At 59.8% G+C, this 11589-nt stretch overlaps 2 protein-coding genes across 2 annotated transcripts; one reads left to right on the forward strand and one right to left on the reverse strand.

Annotated features, from left to right (window-relative positions):
• Window positions 1-1227: 1227 nt before the first annotated feature.
• PFDN5 (prefoldin subunit 5) lies at window positions 1228-4821 on the forward strand. The gene is made up of 6 exons (XM_058042071.1): window positions 1228-1326; window positions 1822-1924; window positions 2527-2558; window positions 2656-2730; window positions 3462-3567; window positions 4438-4821. Exons 1-6 carry the CDS (start codon window positions 1255-1257, stop codon window positions 4512-4514), a joined length of 465 nt encoding a protein of 154 aa, XP_057898054.1. The 5' UTR covers window positions 1228-1254; the 3' UTR covers window positions 4515-4821.
• A 1336-nt stretch (window positions 4822-6157) lies between these two features.
• Window positions 6158-10861, reverse strand: C1QL4 (complement C1q like 4). The gene is made up of 2 exons (XM_058042209.1): window positions 10337-10861; window positions 6158-6612 (listed from the first exon to the last, which is right to left on the reverse strand). The coding sequence occupies exons 1-2, from the start codon at window positions 10859-10861 to the stop codon at window positions 6433-6435; spliced, it is 705 nt and encodes a 234-aa protein (XP_057898192.1). The 3' UTR covers window positions 6158-6432.
• Window positions 10862-11589: the final 728 nt, after the last annotated feature.

Raw genomic sequence — 11589 nt, forward strand, 5'->3', positions numbered from 1 at the left:
GGACCTGGGGGGCCTTGGGGTGTTTGGGGTTCCCCTATTGTCAGGAGTTAAGGTTTGGGGTCCCTTTGTCATCTTTGGGGTTCCCTCATTGCTGGGAGTGAGGGTTTGGGGTTCCTTTGTCATCTTTGGGCCCTCCCCAATGCTTGCAGTGAGGGTTGGGGTCCCTTTGGGCTTCTCCCATTGTCAGGAGTGAAAGTTTGGGGTCCCTTTGTCATCTTTGGCGTTCCCCCATTGCCAGGAGTGAGGGTTTGGGGTTCCCCCATTGTTGGGAGTGAGAGTTTGGGGTCCCTTTGGTGCTTTTGGGGTTCCCTCATGGCCGGGAGTGAGGGTTTGGGATCCCTTTGTCATCTTTGGGGTCCCCCCAATGCTTGGAGTGAGGGTTTGGGGTCCCTTCGGGGCTCTTCCATTACCAGGAGTGAAGATTCGGGGTTCCCCCATTGCCTGGAGTGAGAGTTCGGGATCCCTTTGGCATCTTTGGGTTTCCCCCATTGTCAGGAGGGAAAGTTTGGGGTCCTTTTGTCATCTTTGGGGTCCCCCCATTTCTGAGAGAGCTGCCCTGGAGTGAAGGTTTGGGGTCCCTTTGGTGCTTTTGGGGTTCCGCCATTGTCAGGACTGAGGGTTTGGGGGCCCTTTGTCATCTTTGAGGTTCCCCCATTGCCGGGAGTGAAGGTTTGGGGTCCCTTTGGTGCTTTTGGGGTTCCGCCATTGCCTGGAGTGAATTTTCGGGGGGGATTCCAGTTGTTTTTGGGGTCCCCCCATTATTTATAGGGGAGAACTGGGGGGTGCCCCCATTGCCTGGGGGGCATTTTGGGGTCCACTTGTGGCCTCTGGACTTCCCCATTTGTTAATTTTGGGGTCCCCCCATTGCCTCTGGTGACAATTTTGGGGCTCCCACCCCGCGGGGATTTTTGGGGTGTCTGAAGGGAGAGGGGAGGGTCAGAACTGCCTTAATTTTAACAGAATTTTAACAAAATTTTTAACAAAATTTGTTTTTATTTTTGCCTGTTTTGCAACAATAAAGCTGCTGCCTCTGCACTGACCCCTCCTGAGTCTTTCTGGGCCCCTCCAAATCTCTTAGGCCCCCCCTAAATTTCTCCTGGACCCCCCAAAAATATTTTCTTAGAACCCACCCCCCCTCCCGGGTCCTCCGAGCCGCCAGGGGCCGCTCTCACAAATGGCGGTGCCCGGTCCTCCGAGCCGCCAGGGGGCGCTGCGGCGGCGGCCGCGGCCCCGGCTGAGGGCGGGCGCTCCAAGATGGCGCAAACCGTGAGCGTGGGGGAACTGGGGCTGCCCCAGCTGGAGCTGCTCAAGGGGCAGCTGGAACAGGTGCCGGGGGCATCGGGAAGGGCTCTGGGGGAGGTTTGGGGGTCGTGCGGAGGGGAGGGGTCGCGGTACGGGGTGAGGGGGGAGTGTGGGTGGGGGAGATGCGGGGATGGGAGGGGTCTGGGGAGGGTCCTGAGGGGAGTTTGGGGGGCCCGGCTGGAGCAGGGCTGGGGGGATTTTGGGGGTCCCGGCTTGGAGGGCTCTGAGGGGGATTTGGGGGTCCTGAGGCCCGGGGGTCACAGATCATGAGGGGCAGGAGGTGAATTTGGGGGGCTCTGGGTTTGGGGAGGGTCGCAGAGCCCCCGGGTGCCCCCCACCCTTGGCGCCCACCCCAATTTCCGTGACCCCCTCCCCAAAAAGCGTCGCATCCTCGTCATCCCTTTGGGACCATTGGGAGTCTCCCCCTTTGGGCCCCCTCCCTCAAATCCCAACCCTGGGGGTCTCCCCTCAATCCTGGGACCCCCCCAAACCCCCTGGACACCCCCAAATTCCCCGCAGGAGGTGGAGTTCCTCTCCTCGTCCCTGGCGCAGCTCAAGGTGGTGCAGACCAAGTTCGTGGAGGCCAAGGAGTGCCTGAATGTGCTGCACAAGGGCAATGAGGGTGAGACCCCCCAAAAAAACCCCAAATCCTCACTGGGGGGTCCCCAAAATCCCCCAAATCTGGATCCGGGGGGGTTTAAAACCTGGAGGGAGCCCCCAAATTGTGATGGGGAGCTGTGAATCCTGTTGGGAGGTCTGTGAATTATAGGGAGGGCAAATTGGGATTTGGGGGGGAGTCCCAAATCCTCAGGGGGTCCCCAAAACCCGGCGGGGTCCTCAAATATCAAAGGGGGGGTCCTAGATTATGGGGGAGACCCCCCCAAATCCTGAAGGGGGGGGGGTCAAAAGCTGGGGAGGGTCCCCAAATCTTGATGGGAATCCTGAGGGGGGTAGGGGAAATTTTGAGGGGGTTCCTCAAACCTAAAGGGGGTCCCCAAACCCAAAGGGGGGTCCCCAAACCCAGAGGTTGCTGGGGGAGAGCCCCAGATCCTGATGGGGGTCCCCAAAACCAGAGATTATTCCTAAACCCCAAATCCTGATGGGGGAGCCCCAAATCCTAATGGGAACCCCCAAACCCCAATGGGGCCCCCCCCACCCCAATCAGCCCCTGGGGAGGGGATTTTGGGGTGGTTTTGGGGTATCCTGACCCCCCTCTTTCCACAGGGAAGGATCTCCTGGTGCCTCTCACCAGCTCTGTATCCTTTTGCTGCTCCCGGCACCCCCCAGACCCCCATGGTGGGTGGGTGGGTGGGTGCCCCCCTTTGTGCCCCCCGTTTTCCATGACCCCCCCAGATGTACGTGCCAGGCAAGCTGCAGGACACACGGACGGTGCTGGTGGACGTGGGCACCGGTTACTACGTGGAGAAGGTGGGCAGGGGGCGTTTGGGGGGGCTGGGGACCCCCATTTCCACCTGGCCATCCCATTTCCCCCCTTCCCCACTTCCCCACCCCATTTTCCCCTTTTTTTCCCTTTTTTCCCCCCATTATTTCCCTCCATTTCAGACCCATTTTTCCCATGTTTTTTCCCTTATTTCCCACCCCTCTTTCCCTCCTTTTTTCCCTTATTTCCCACCCCATTTCCCACCCATTTTCCCCCATTTTTCCCATATTTCCCCCCATTTTTTCCCTCATTTTGTCCCCTATTTCCCCCCATTTCCCATCGTATTTTTCCAATGTTTTTTTCCCTTATTTTCCCTCTTTTCCCATCCTGTTTTTTCCTCATTTCCTCATTTTCTCACCCCATTTCTCCCTCTCCTCCTATTCCCACCCTGAATTTTCCCTCACCCCATTTCCCCCATTCCCACCCTATTTTTCTTCATTTTCCCCTCATTTCCCCCCCTATTTTTCTTCATTTCCCCTTTAATTTTCGCTGGTTTTCCCCCAATTTTCCCATTTTCCCCCATTCCCACCCCATTTTTCTTCATTTTCCCTTAATTTTTCCCAGTTTTCCCTCATTCCCACACAATTTTTCCTAATTTTCCTCCGTTTTCTCCCCTTCCCACCCCATTTCCCCCCAATTTTACCCCATTTTTTTCCTCATTTTGCCCAATTTTACCCCATTTTTTCCTCATTTTGCCCAATTTTTCCCCCATTCCCAGTCAGCCGACGACGCCCGGGCGTTTTTCAAGCGCAAAATCGAATTCCTGACGCGGCAAATGGAGAAAATCCAACCGGCCCTGCAGGAGAAGCACGCCATGAAACAGGGTGGGTACCCCCAAAATACCCCTGAGACCCACCCCAAATACCCCTGAGACCCCCAGAGTGCCCAAACATCCCCGGGACCCCCACCCCAAAACACCCAAAATCCAACTGGCCCTGCAGGAGAAGCACGCCATGAAACAGGGTGGGTACCCCCAAAATACCCCTGAGACCCCCCCCCAAATACCCCTGAGACCCCCAGGACACCCCCAAATACCCCCTGAGACCTCCAGAGTGCCCAAACTCCCCTGGGACCCCCCCCAAATACCCCCAGGACCCCCCCAGATACCCCCAAATACCCCCAGGACCCCCCAGACACCCCCTGACCTTTCCCCCCTTAATTTTTGGGGTCCCTCCTTGACCCCCCTTTACCCCATCCCAAATTTTGGGGTTCCCCCTGGTCCCAGAGTCTCCCAGTCCCCCAGACCCCTCCCCACTTTTGGGGTCCCTCCCAGTCCCAGGGTCCCCGATCCCCCTCCCCACTTTTGGGGTCCTCTCCTTTGTCCCATTTTCCTCCAGACCCCTCCCCACATTCACGACCTTCCCATCCCCAACCCCTCCCTTGGTTTGGGGGTCCCTCTTTTCCCCTCCAGATTTTGGGGTCCCCTTTTCCCTTCCAGATTTTGGGGTCCCCTTTCCCCCCTCCAGATTTTGGGGTCCCCTTTTCCCCTCCCTTTGTTTGGGGTTCCGTTTTGCTTCCCCTGCTTTTGGGTTCCCCTTTTCCCTTCCTGGTTTTGGGGTCTCCCCCGTTTTTTGGGTCCCCCTTTCGCCCCTCCCAGGGTTTCCCCCATGTCCCCCTGACCCCTCCCCAGTTTTGGGGTGCCCCCATTTTTGGGGTGCCCCCGTTTTCGGGGTACCCTGACCCGCTCCCCCCAGCCGTGCTGGAGATGATGACGCAGAAGCTGCAGCAGCTGACGGCGGCTCAGGGGGTCCCGGCGGGGGCCAAGGCGTAGCCCCCTCCCCAAATTCCTGCAGAGGGGATTTGGGGGTGCACCCCCTCCCCAAAACCCTGCACTGGGGCTGCACCCCCTCCCCAAAACCCCACAGAGGGAATTTAGGGGCACAGCCCCCTCCCCAAATTCCTGCAGAGGGGATTTGGGGGTGCAGCCCCCTCCCCAAATTCCTGCAGAGGGGATTTGGGGGTGCAACCCCCTCCCCAAATTCCTGCACTGGGGATTTGGGGGTGCACCCCCCCTCCCCAAAATCCCGACCCTCCCTCATTTTGTACCAGTCCCTGGAATAAAGCAGAGACGGCTCCGAGGGGCTTTGGGATATTTTTGGGGGGGGGTCCCGGGTTTGGGGGGATGAGAGACCCCCGGGTTTGGGTGGGTCCCTGTCCGGCGGTCTGGGAACATCCAGGGGCATTTGGGGATGGGGTCCCGGGGGTGTTTGGGGGGACCCGGGAGTGTCTGGGGGGACCCTGGGGGGTCCCGGGGGTGTCTGAGGGGTCCCGGGGGTGTTTGGGGGGACCCTGGGGGTGTCTGGGGGGTCCCGGGAGTGTCTGAGGGGTCCCGGGGGTGTTTGGGGGGTCCCGGGGGTGTCTGAGGGGTCCTGGGGGGTCCCGGCGGGGCTGAGCCCCCTCCCCAAATCCTTCCCGAGCCGCGTCCTCCCGGCAGCGGCCACGAGGTGGCGACAGCGACAGGGACGGGAAGGGAATGGAGATGGCGATGGTGACAGGCTGGGGACAGAGCTGTGACAGGCTGGGGACAGGGCTGTGACACGCTGGGGACAGGGCTGTGACACGGTGGGGACAGGGACAGGGCTGGTGACACGGCCAGGGTCGGGGTGGTGACAGTTTGGGATTTGGGGACAGGGCCAGGCGGTTCCTGTGTCCCACCCGGCTCGGGCTCTGCTGCCACCCCGCCCCATCTCGTGTCCCCAGGGGTGGCAGTGTCCCCGCACGGCCGGGGGTGTCTGTCACTGTCCCTGTCCCTGTCACCGTCACTGTCGCTGTCCCCGCTGACAGCCAGCACCGCCGGGGGGGGAGGTGACAAGGCGTGACACCGGGGATGACACAAAAGCCGTGGGGACATCTCTGGCCGGCCCGGAGGTGCCACCACCCCCCTCGCTGCGTGTCACCCGTGTCCCCCCCCCGCTGTCCTTTGTGCCACCTCCTTGTCCCCTGTGTCACCCCTCTGTCCCCCGTGTCACCCCTCTGTCCCCCGTGTCACCCCTCTGTCCCCTGTGTCACCCCCAGCAGAGGCAGAGCTGCGATCCAACCCCGGTGCCTTTATTGGGGACAGACTGGGACAAACTGGGACCCCCCGCCCCCCCCGGGGGTGCTGCCATGAGGGGGGGGGGGGTCGGGGATGTCACCGCTGTCACCGGGGGGGTCCCGGTGCCCCAGGGGTCACTCAGGGTTAATGATGAAGCCCGAGAAGGTTCTGGAATTTGGGGATCCCGGTTATTGGGGGTTCTGGGGGTCTGGGGGATGCTGGGTGTCAGTCGGGGTAGATGATGAGGCCCGAGAAGGTTCTGGAATTGGGGTCAGTCGGGGTAGATGATGAGGCCAGAGAAGGTGCTGTATTTGGGGGGTCCCGGTTATTGGGGTGTCCCGGGGGTCCCGGGGGTCCCGGGCTCAGTCGGGGTAGATGATGAAGCCCGAGAAGGTGCTGTATTTGGGGGTCCCGGTTATTGGGGTGTCCCGGGGGTCCCGGGGTCAGTCGGGGTAGATGATGAGGCCAGAGAAGGTTCTGGAATTTGGGGGGTCAGTCGGGGTAGATGATGAAGCCAGAGAAGGTGCTGTATTTGGGGGTCCCGGTTATTGGGGTGTCCCGGGGGTCCCGGGCTCAGTCGGGGTAGATGATGAAGCCCGAGAAGGTGCTGTATTTGGGGGGTCCCGGTTATTGGGGTGTCCCGGGGGTCCCGGTTTCAGTCGGGGTAGATGATGAAGCCCGAGAAGGTGCTGTATTTGTTGGTGTTGCCCCCGTGCACTTTGCCCCCGTCCAGCTTGACGAACACCTCGTCGCCCACGTCCAGGTGCAGGATGACGCTGTTGCTGGCGTAGTCGTAGTTCTGGTCGGCGTCCTGGGCGATGGCGCTGGCACGCACCTGCCAAGGGGGCTGTCACCCACCCCGGCTGGCATGGGCACCCCCTGGCACCCACCCCACCTGTTACTGACACCGTGTGTCACCCACCCCAGCTGGCACCGGCACCCCCTGGCACCCACCACACCTGGCACCAGCGCCGTGTGGCACCCGTGCCACCTGTTACTGACACCATGTGTCACCCACCCCAGCTGGCACTGACATGGTGTGTCACCCACCCCAGCTGTTACTGATGCCAAATGTCACCCACTCCAGCTGTTACTGATAACGGGTGTCACCCACCGTACCTGGCACTGGCACCTCATGGCACCCACCCCACCTGGCACTGGCGCCCACCAAGGGAGGGAATGGGGGACCCCACTGAGATCAGTGGGACCCCACCTGGCAGAGGGGGGACAGAGCTGTCGCCCACCCCAGCTGGCACTGACACCTGGCACCATCCCCACCTGGCACCATCCCCACCTGGCACCGACCCCACCTGGCACTGACCCCACCTGGCACTGACCCCACCTGGCACCGACCCCACCTGGCACTGACCCCACCTGGCACCATCCCCACCTGGCACCATCCCCACCTGTCCAACCCCCCCAGGTCCCATCTCTGGCTCCTTTCCTGACTCCCCAATTCTGGTCCCCCCCCAAGGCACCAAACCCCATTTCCTGCATCCAATCCCCCCAAATTCCCATCCAATCCCCCATTCCCAATCCCAAATCCCATTTCCCACATCCAATCCCCCCAAATTCCCCTCCAATCCCCCCCAAATTCCTGTTCTTTCCCCCGTTCCCCATTCTCAATCCCACATCCCTGATTCCCCATCCAATTCCCCCCCAAATTCCCTTTTCCCCCCATTTCCCCCATCCTCCTCACCCTCATCCCAAATTCTCCAATCCCAAATCCCATTTCCCCCATCCAATGCCCCCCAAATTCTCATTCTTCCCCAGATTTCCCATCCCCAATCCCAAATCCCATTTCCCACATCCAATCCCACCCTAAATCCCCCCCAATCCCCCCCAAATTCCCTTTCTTTCCTCCATTCCCCTATTTTCCATTCCCAATCCCAAATCCCATTTCCGCCATCCAACCCCCCCTAAATTCCCTTTTTTCCCCCATTTCCCACATCCCAAATTCCCCATTCCCAATCCCAAATCCCATTCCCAATCTCCCCCAAATTCCCTTTTTTTTCCCCTATTTTCCCCCATCCTCCCACATCCCAAATTCTCCAATCCCAAATCCCATTTCCAATCCCAATCCCCCCCTCATTCCCAGTTTCTCCCCCTCCCCGTTCCCAGGGGGTCTCTGGGGGGGTTGGGGGTCTCTCATTGCTGCCCACGACCCTGGAACCCCCCAGGGACCCCTCCCCAGATCAATCCTTGTTTGTTTTTCTTGGATTTTCCCGGAATTAATGGATGGGAAAAGTCCGGGATGAGCGAACAAAGGGAATCTGGGATGGGAAAAAAGGGAATGGGAATTTGGGGGGGAGATGTGGGAATTTTGGGGGTAAAAATGTGGGAATTTGGGGGGGAAAATATGGGAATTTGGGGGGGAAAAATATGGGAATTTTGGGGGGAAAATATGGGGATTTGGGGGGGAAAGAGTGGGGGGGAAAGAGTGGGGGGAAAAGAGTAGGAATTTGGAGAGAAAATTATGGGAATTTGAGAGGGAAAAAATGGGAATTTGAGGAGGGAAAGGGTGGGAATTTGGGGGGGGGAATATGGGAATTTGAGGGGGAAAATTATGGGAATTTGAGAGGGGAAAGAGTGGGAGCTTGGGCAGGATTGAGGGGAAATTTGTGGCAGGATTGGGGAGGAATTGGGAACTGGGAATGGGGAGAAATAATGGGAATTTGGGCAGGATTGGATGGGGAAATGGGATCAGGAGAATCAGGAATGGGAATTTGGGAGAGAATTGGATGAGGAAAATGGGATGTGGGACTGGGGAGGAACAGAGCTGGGGATGGGGAATCAGGGAATGGGAATTTAAAATGGGATTGGATGGGGGAAATGGGATTTGGGGACTGGGAAAGGTGGAGGAACTGGGAATGGGAAATCAGGGATGAGGGGGAGGAGGGTGGAAATTTGGGGGTTTGGATGGGAGAAATGGGATGTGGGGATCTGGGATGGAGAAAATGGGAATGGGAAATCAGGGATGGAGAAAATGGGAATGGGAAATCAGGGATGGAGAAAATGAGAATGGGAAATCTGGGATGGAGAAAATGAGAATGGGAAATCTGGGATGGAGAAAATGGGAATGGGGCTGTGGGGGGATGAACCAGGGATGGAGGGGATTGGATGGGAATTTGGGATGGAATGGGAGAATGGGGAGGAACTGGGAGTGAGAAATCAGGGAATGGGAAAAGGAGGATGGGAATTTGGGGGAGGATTGGATGGGGGAAATGGGATGTGGGGATTTGGGATGGAGCAGAGCCGAGGATGGGAAATCACGAACGGATTGAACCCGGGTGAGAATCTAAAATCACCCAAAACAAAACAGCAAAAGCACCGTGGGCCAAAACAACAACCCTGAGACTGCTGAAAAAACAGAGCTGGAAAACGGGGGAGTGAAAACCAGGGGTGAAAACTGGAGAGTGAAAACTGGAGAGTGAAAACCAGGGGTGAAAATCGGGGAGTGAAAACTGGAGAGTGAAAACCAGGGGTGAAAACAGAGGCTGAAAACCGGGGCTAAAACCCCCGAGGCTGAAAACCAGGGATGCAAAGCGGGGGCTGCAAAGCAGGGAGTGAAAATCAGGGGTGAAAGCTGGGAATGCAAACCGGGGAGTGAAAACTGAGGGGTGAAAACCGGGCTGGGGGCTCGGGGGGTGAAAATCGGGGAGTGAAAAGTCGGGGGAGAAAACCGGGGCTGAGAACCAGGGGTTCAAAATCAGGGGTGAAAACCGAGAGATGAAAAGCAGGGATGAAAAGCAGGGCTCAAAATCAGGGGGGAAAAGCGGGGGGGGGGGGTGAAAATCAGGGGTGAAAACTGAAACCAAGGCTGAAAACTGGGAATGAAAAGCAGGGGGTGAAAACCGGGGGGTGAAAACCGGGGCTAAAAACCGGGGCTGCAAATGGGGGAGTGAAAATCAGGGGTGAAAACCGGGGCTGAGAATCAGGGGCTCAAAATCAGGGGGGAAAACCGAGCGATGAAAACTGGGGCTCAAAACCAGGGGATGAAATCCAGGGGTGCAAACTGGGGCTGATAACCAGGGGATGAAAACCAAAACCGGGGCTGAAAACCAAAACCGGGGCTGCAAATGGGGGAGTGAAAATCAGGGGTGAAAAGCGGGGGAAGAAAACCGGGGCTGAGAACCAGGGGGGAAAACCGGGGAGTGAAATCCAGGGGTGCAAACCGGGGCTGCCAAGCAGGGAGTGAAAATCAGGGGTGAAAACCGAAACCAGGGCTGAAAACTGGGAATAAAAACCAGGGAGTGAAACCCGGGGGGTGAAAAGTGGGGGCTGCAAAGCAGGACTAAAAACCGGGCTGGGGGCTCGTGGGGTGAAAAGTGGGGGAAGAAAACCAGGGGCTCAAAATCAGGGGGGAAAACCGGGGGGTGCAAAGCAGGGGATGAAATCCGAGGGGTGCAAAGCAGGGAGTGAACATCAGGGCTGAAAACCAAACCCGGGGCTGCGAATGGAGCGAAAACCAGGGCTGAAAACCAAACCCGGGGCTGCAAAAGGAATGAAAACCAGGGCTGAAAACCAAAACCACAAACCGGGCTCGGGGCTCCCGTTACCTGCCCGTTCTTCATCAGGTCGGCCCACATGCTGGTGCCGTCCCCGCCGCGCATCAGGACGTGGTAGGTGAAGAAGTAGATGCCGGGCAGGGGGCAGGTGAATTTGCCGCTCGAGGGCTCGTAGTAGTTGCCCACGTTGGTCACCACATCGTCGAAGCGCAGCACCTCGTAGCCCTCGTGCGGCTTCCTCAGGCCGGCGTAGAAAGCGATTTTGGGGCTGTAGAAGGACGGGATGTACCCGCCCGGGCCCGGCCCCGGAGGTCCCGGCGGGCCCGGCCGGCCCGGTTCCCCCGGGGGTCCCCGCGGCCCCGGCGGCCCCGGCGGCCCGCGGAGCCCGGAGCGGCCCTTGCGGCCCGGCTCGCCCTTAGCCCCGGGCAGGAAGGGCGGCGGGGAGGCGGCGGCGGCCGGGGGCAGCTCGGGGTAGGGGTCGCAGACCATGCGGCAGCTGCCCAGCATCTCGTAGTGCGCGGCCGCCTTGGAGCCGTGCACCAGCAGCGGGATGGCCACGAGCAGCAGCAGCAGCATGGCCACGCCGATGGCCACGCCGGCCACCCGCTTCCTGCGGCTCAGCCGCGACGCCGCCAGCGCCAGCAGGTCCTCGTCGCCCTTGGGAGCGATGGTGGCGAGCGGCGGAGACGGCGGGAGGCCGCCCGGGGAGAGCGGAGAGACGGAGGGGACGGGGAGGGGACGGGGATGGGGATGAGGCAGGGATGGGATGGGGATGAGGTAGGGATGGGATGGGGATGGGGATGGGATGGGGACAGGGATGGGGCTGGGAATGGGATGGGGATGGGGACAGGGATGGGGACAGGGAAGGGGACAAGGATGGGGCTGGGAATGGGATGGGGACAGGGATGGGGCTGCTGGTGGCGGTGGGAGAGGGGGGAAAGGCAGATTAGGGGATGGGGATGGGGACAGAGCGGGGATGGAGCTGGAGTTGGTGGGGACAGGGACGGGGACGGGGACAGGGATGGGGACAGGGACAGGGATGGGGACAGCGGCTGCAGCTGCGGGTGGAGCCGGGGGTGAAACGCAGCGAGGGGATGGGGCCGAGGATGGGATTGGGAGCGGGGATGGGGCTGAGGCCGGAGAAGCTGCGGGTGGAGCCGGGGATGGGACCCAGAGCAGACACGGGGCCGGGAATGGGATCGGGATCAGGAGCCGGTAATAGGGTCAGGAACGGGATCGGGAATGGGATCGGGAGCCGGGAATGAGATCGGGAACTGAGACGAGCCCAGGAATGGGATCGGGAA

This window comes from Melospiza georgiana, chromosome 29 (assembly GCF_028018845.1).
Source record: "Melospiza georgiana isolate bMelGeo1 chromosome 29, bMelGeo1.pri, whole genome shotgun sequence".
Taxonomy (NCBI): domain Eukaryota; kingdom Metazoa; phylum Chordata; class Aves; order Passeriformes; family Passerellidae; genus Melospiza; species Melospiza georgiana.

What these genes read in the sequence shown, in the direction of transcription:
- PFDN5 (XM_058042071.1), top strand. Translation starts at nt 1,255, where the DNA reads ATGGCGCAAACCGTGAGCGTGGGGGAACTGGGGCTGCCCCAGCTGGAG. An exon ending in TGGTGCCTCTCACCAGCTCT is followed by an intron (nt 2,559 to 2,655) that starts GTATCCTTTTGC and finishes TGACCCCCCCAG; the next exon opens with ATGTACGTGCCAGGCAAGCT. An exon ending in GAAGCACGCCATGAAACAGG is followed by an intron (nt 3,568 to 4,437) that starts GTGGGTACCCCC and finishes CGCTCCCCCCAG; the next exon opens with CCGTGCTGGAGATGATGACG.
- C1QL4 (XM_058042209.1), bottom strand. Translation starts at nt 10,861, where the DNA reads ATGCTGCTGCTGCTGCTCGTGGCCATCCCGCTGCTGGTGCACGGCTCC. An exon ending in ACCTGATGAAGAACGGGCAG is followed by an intron (nt 6,613 to 10,336) that starts GTAACGGGAGCC and finishes CCCCCTTGGCAG; the next exon opens with GTGCGTGCCAGCGCCATCGC.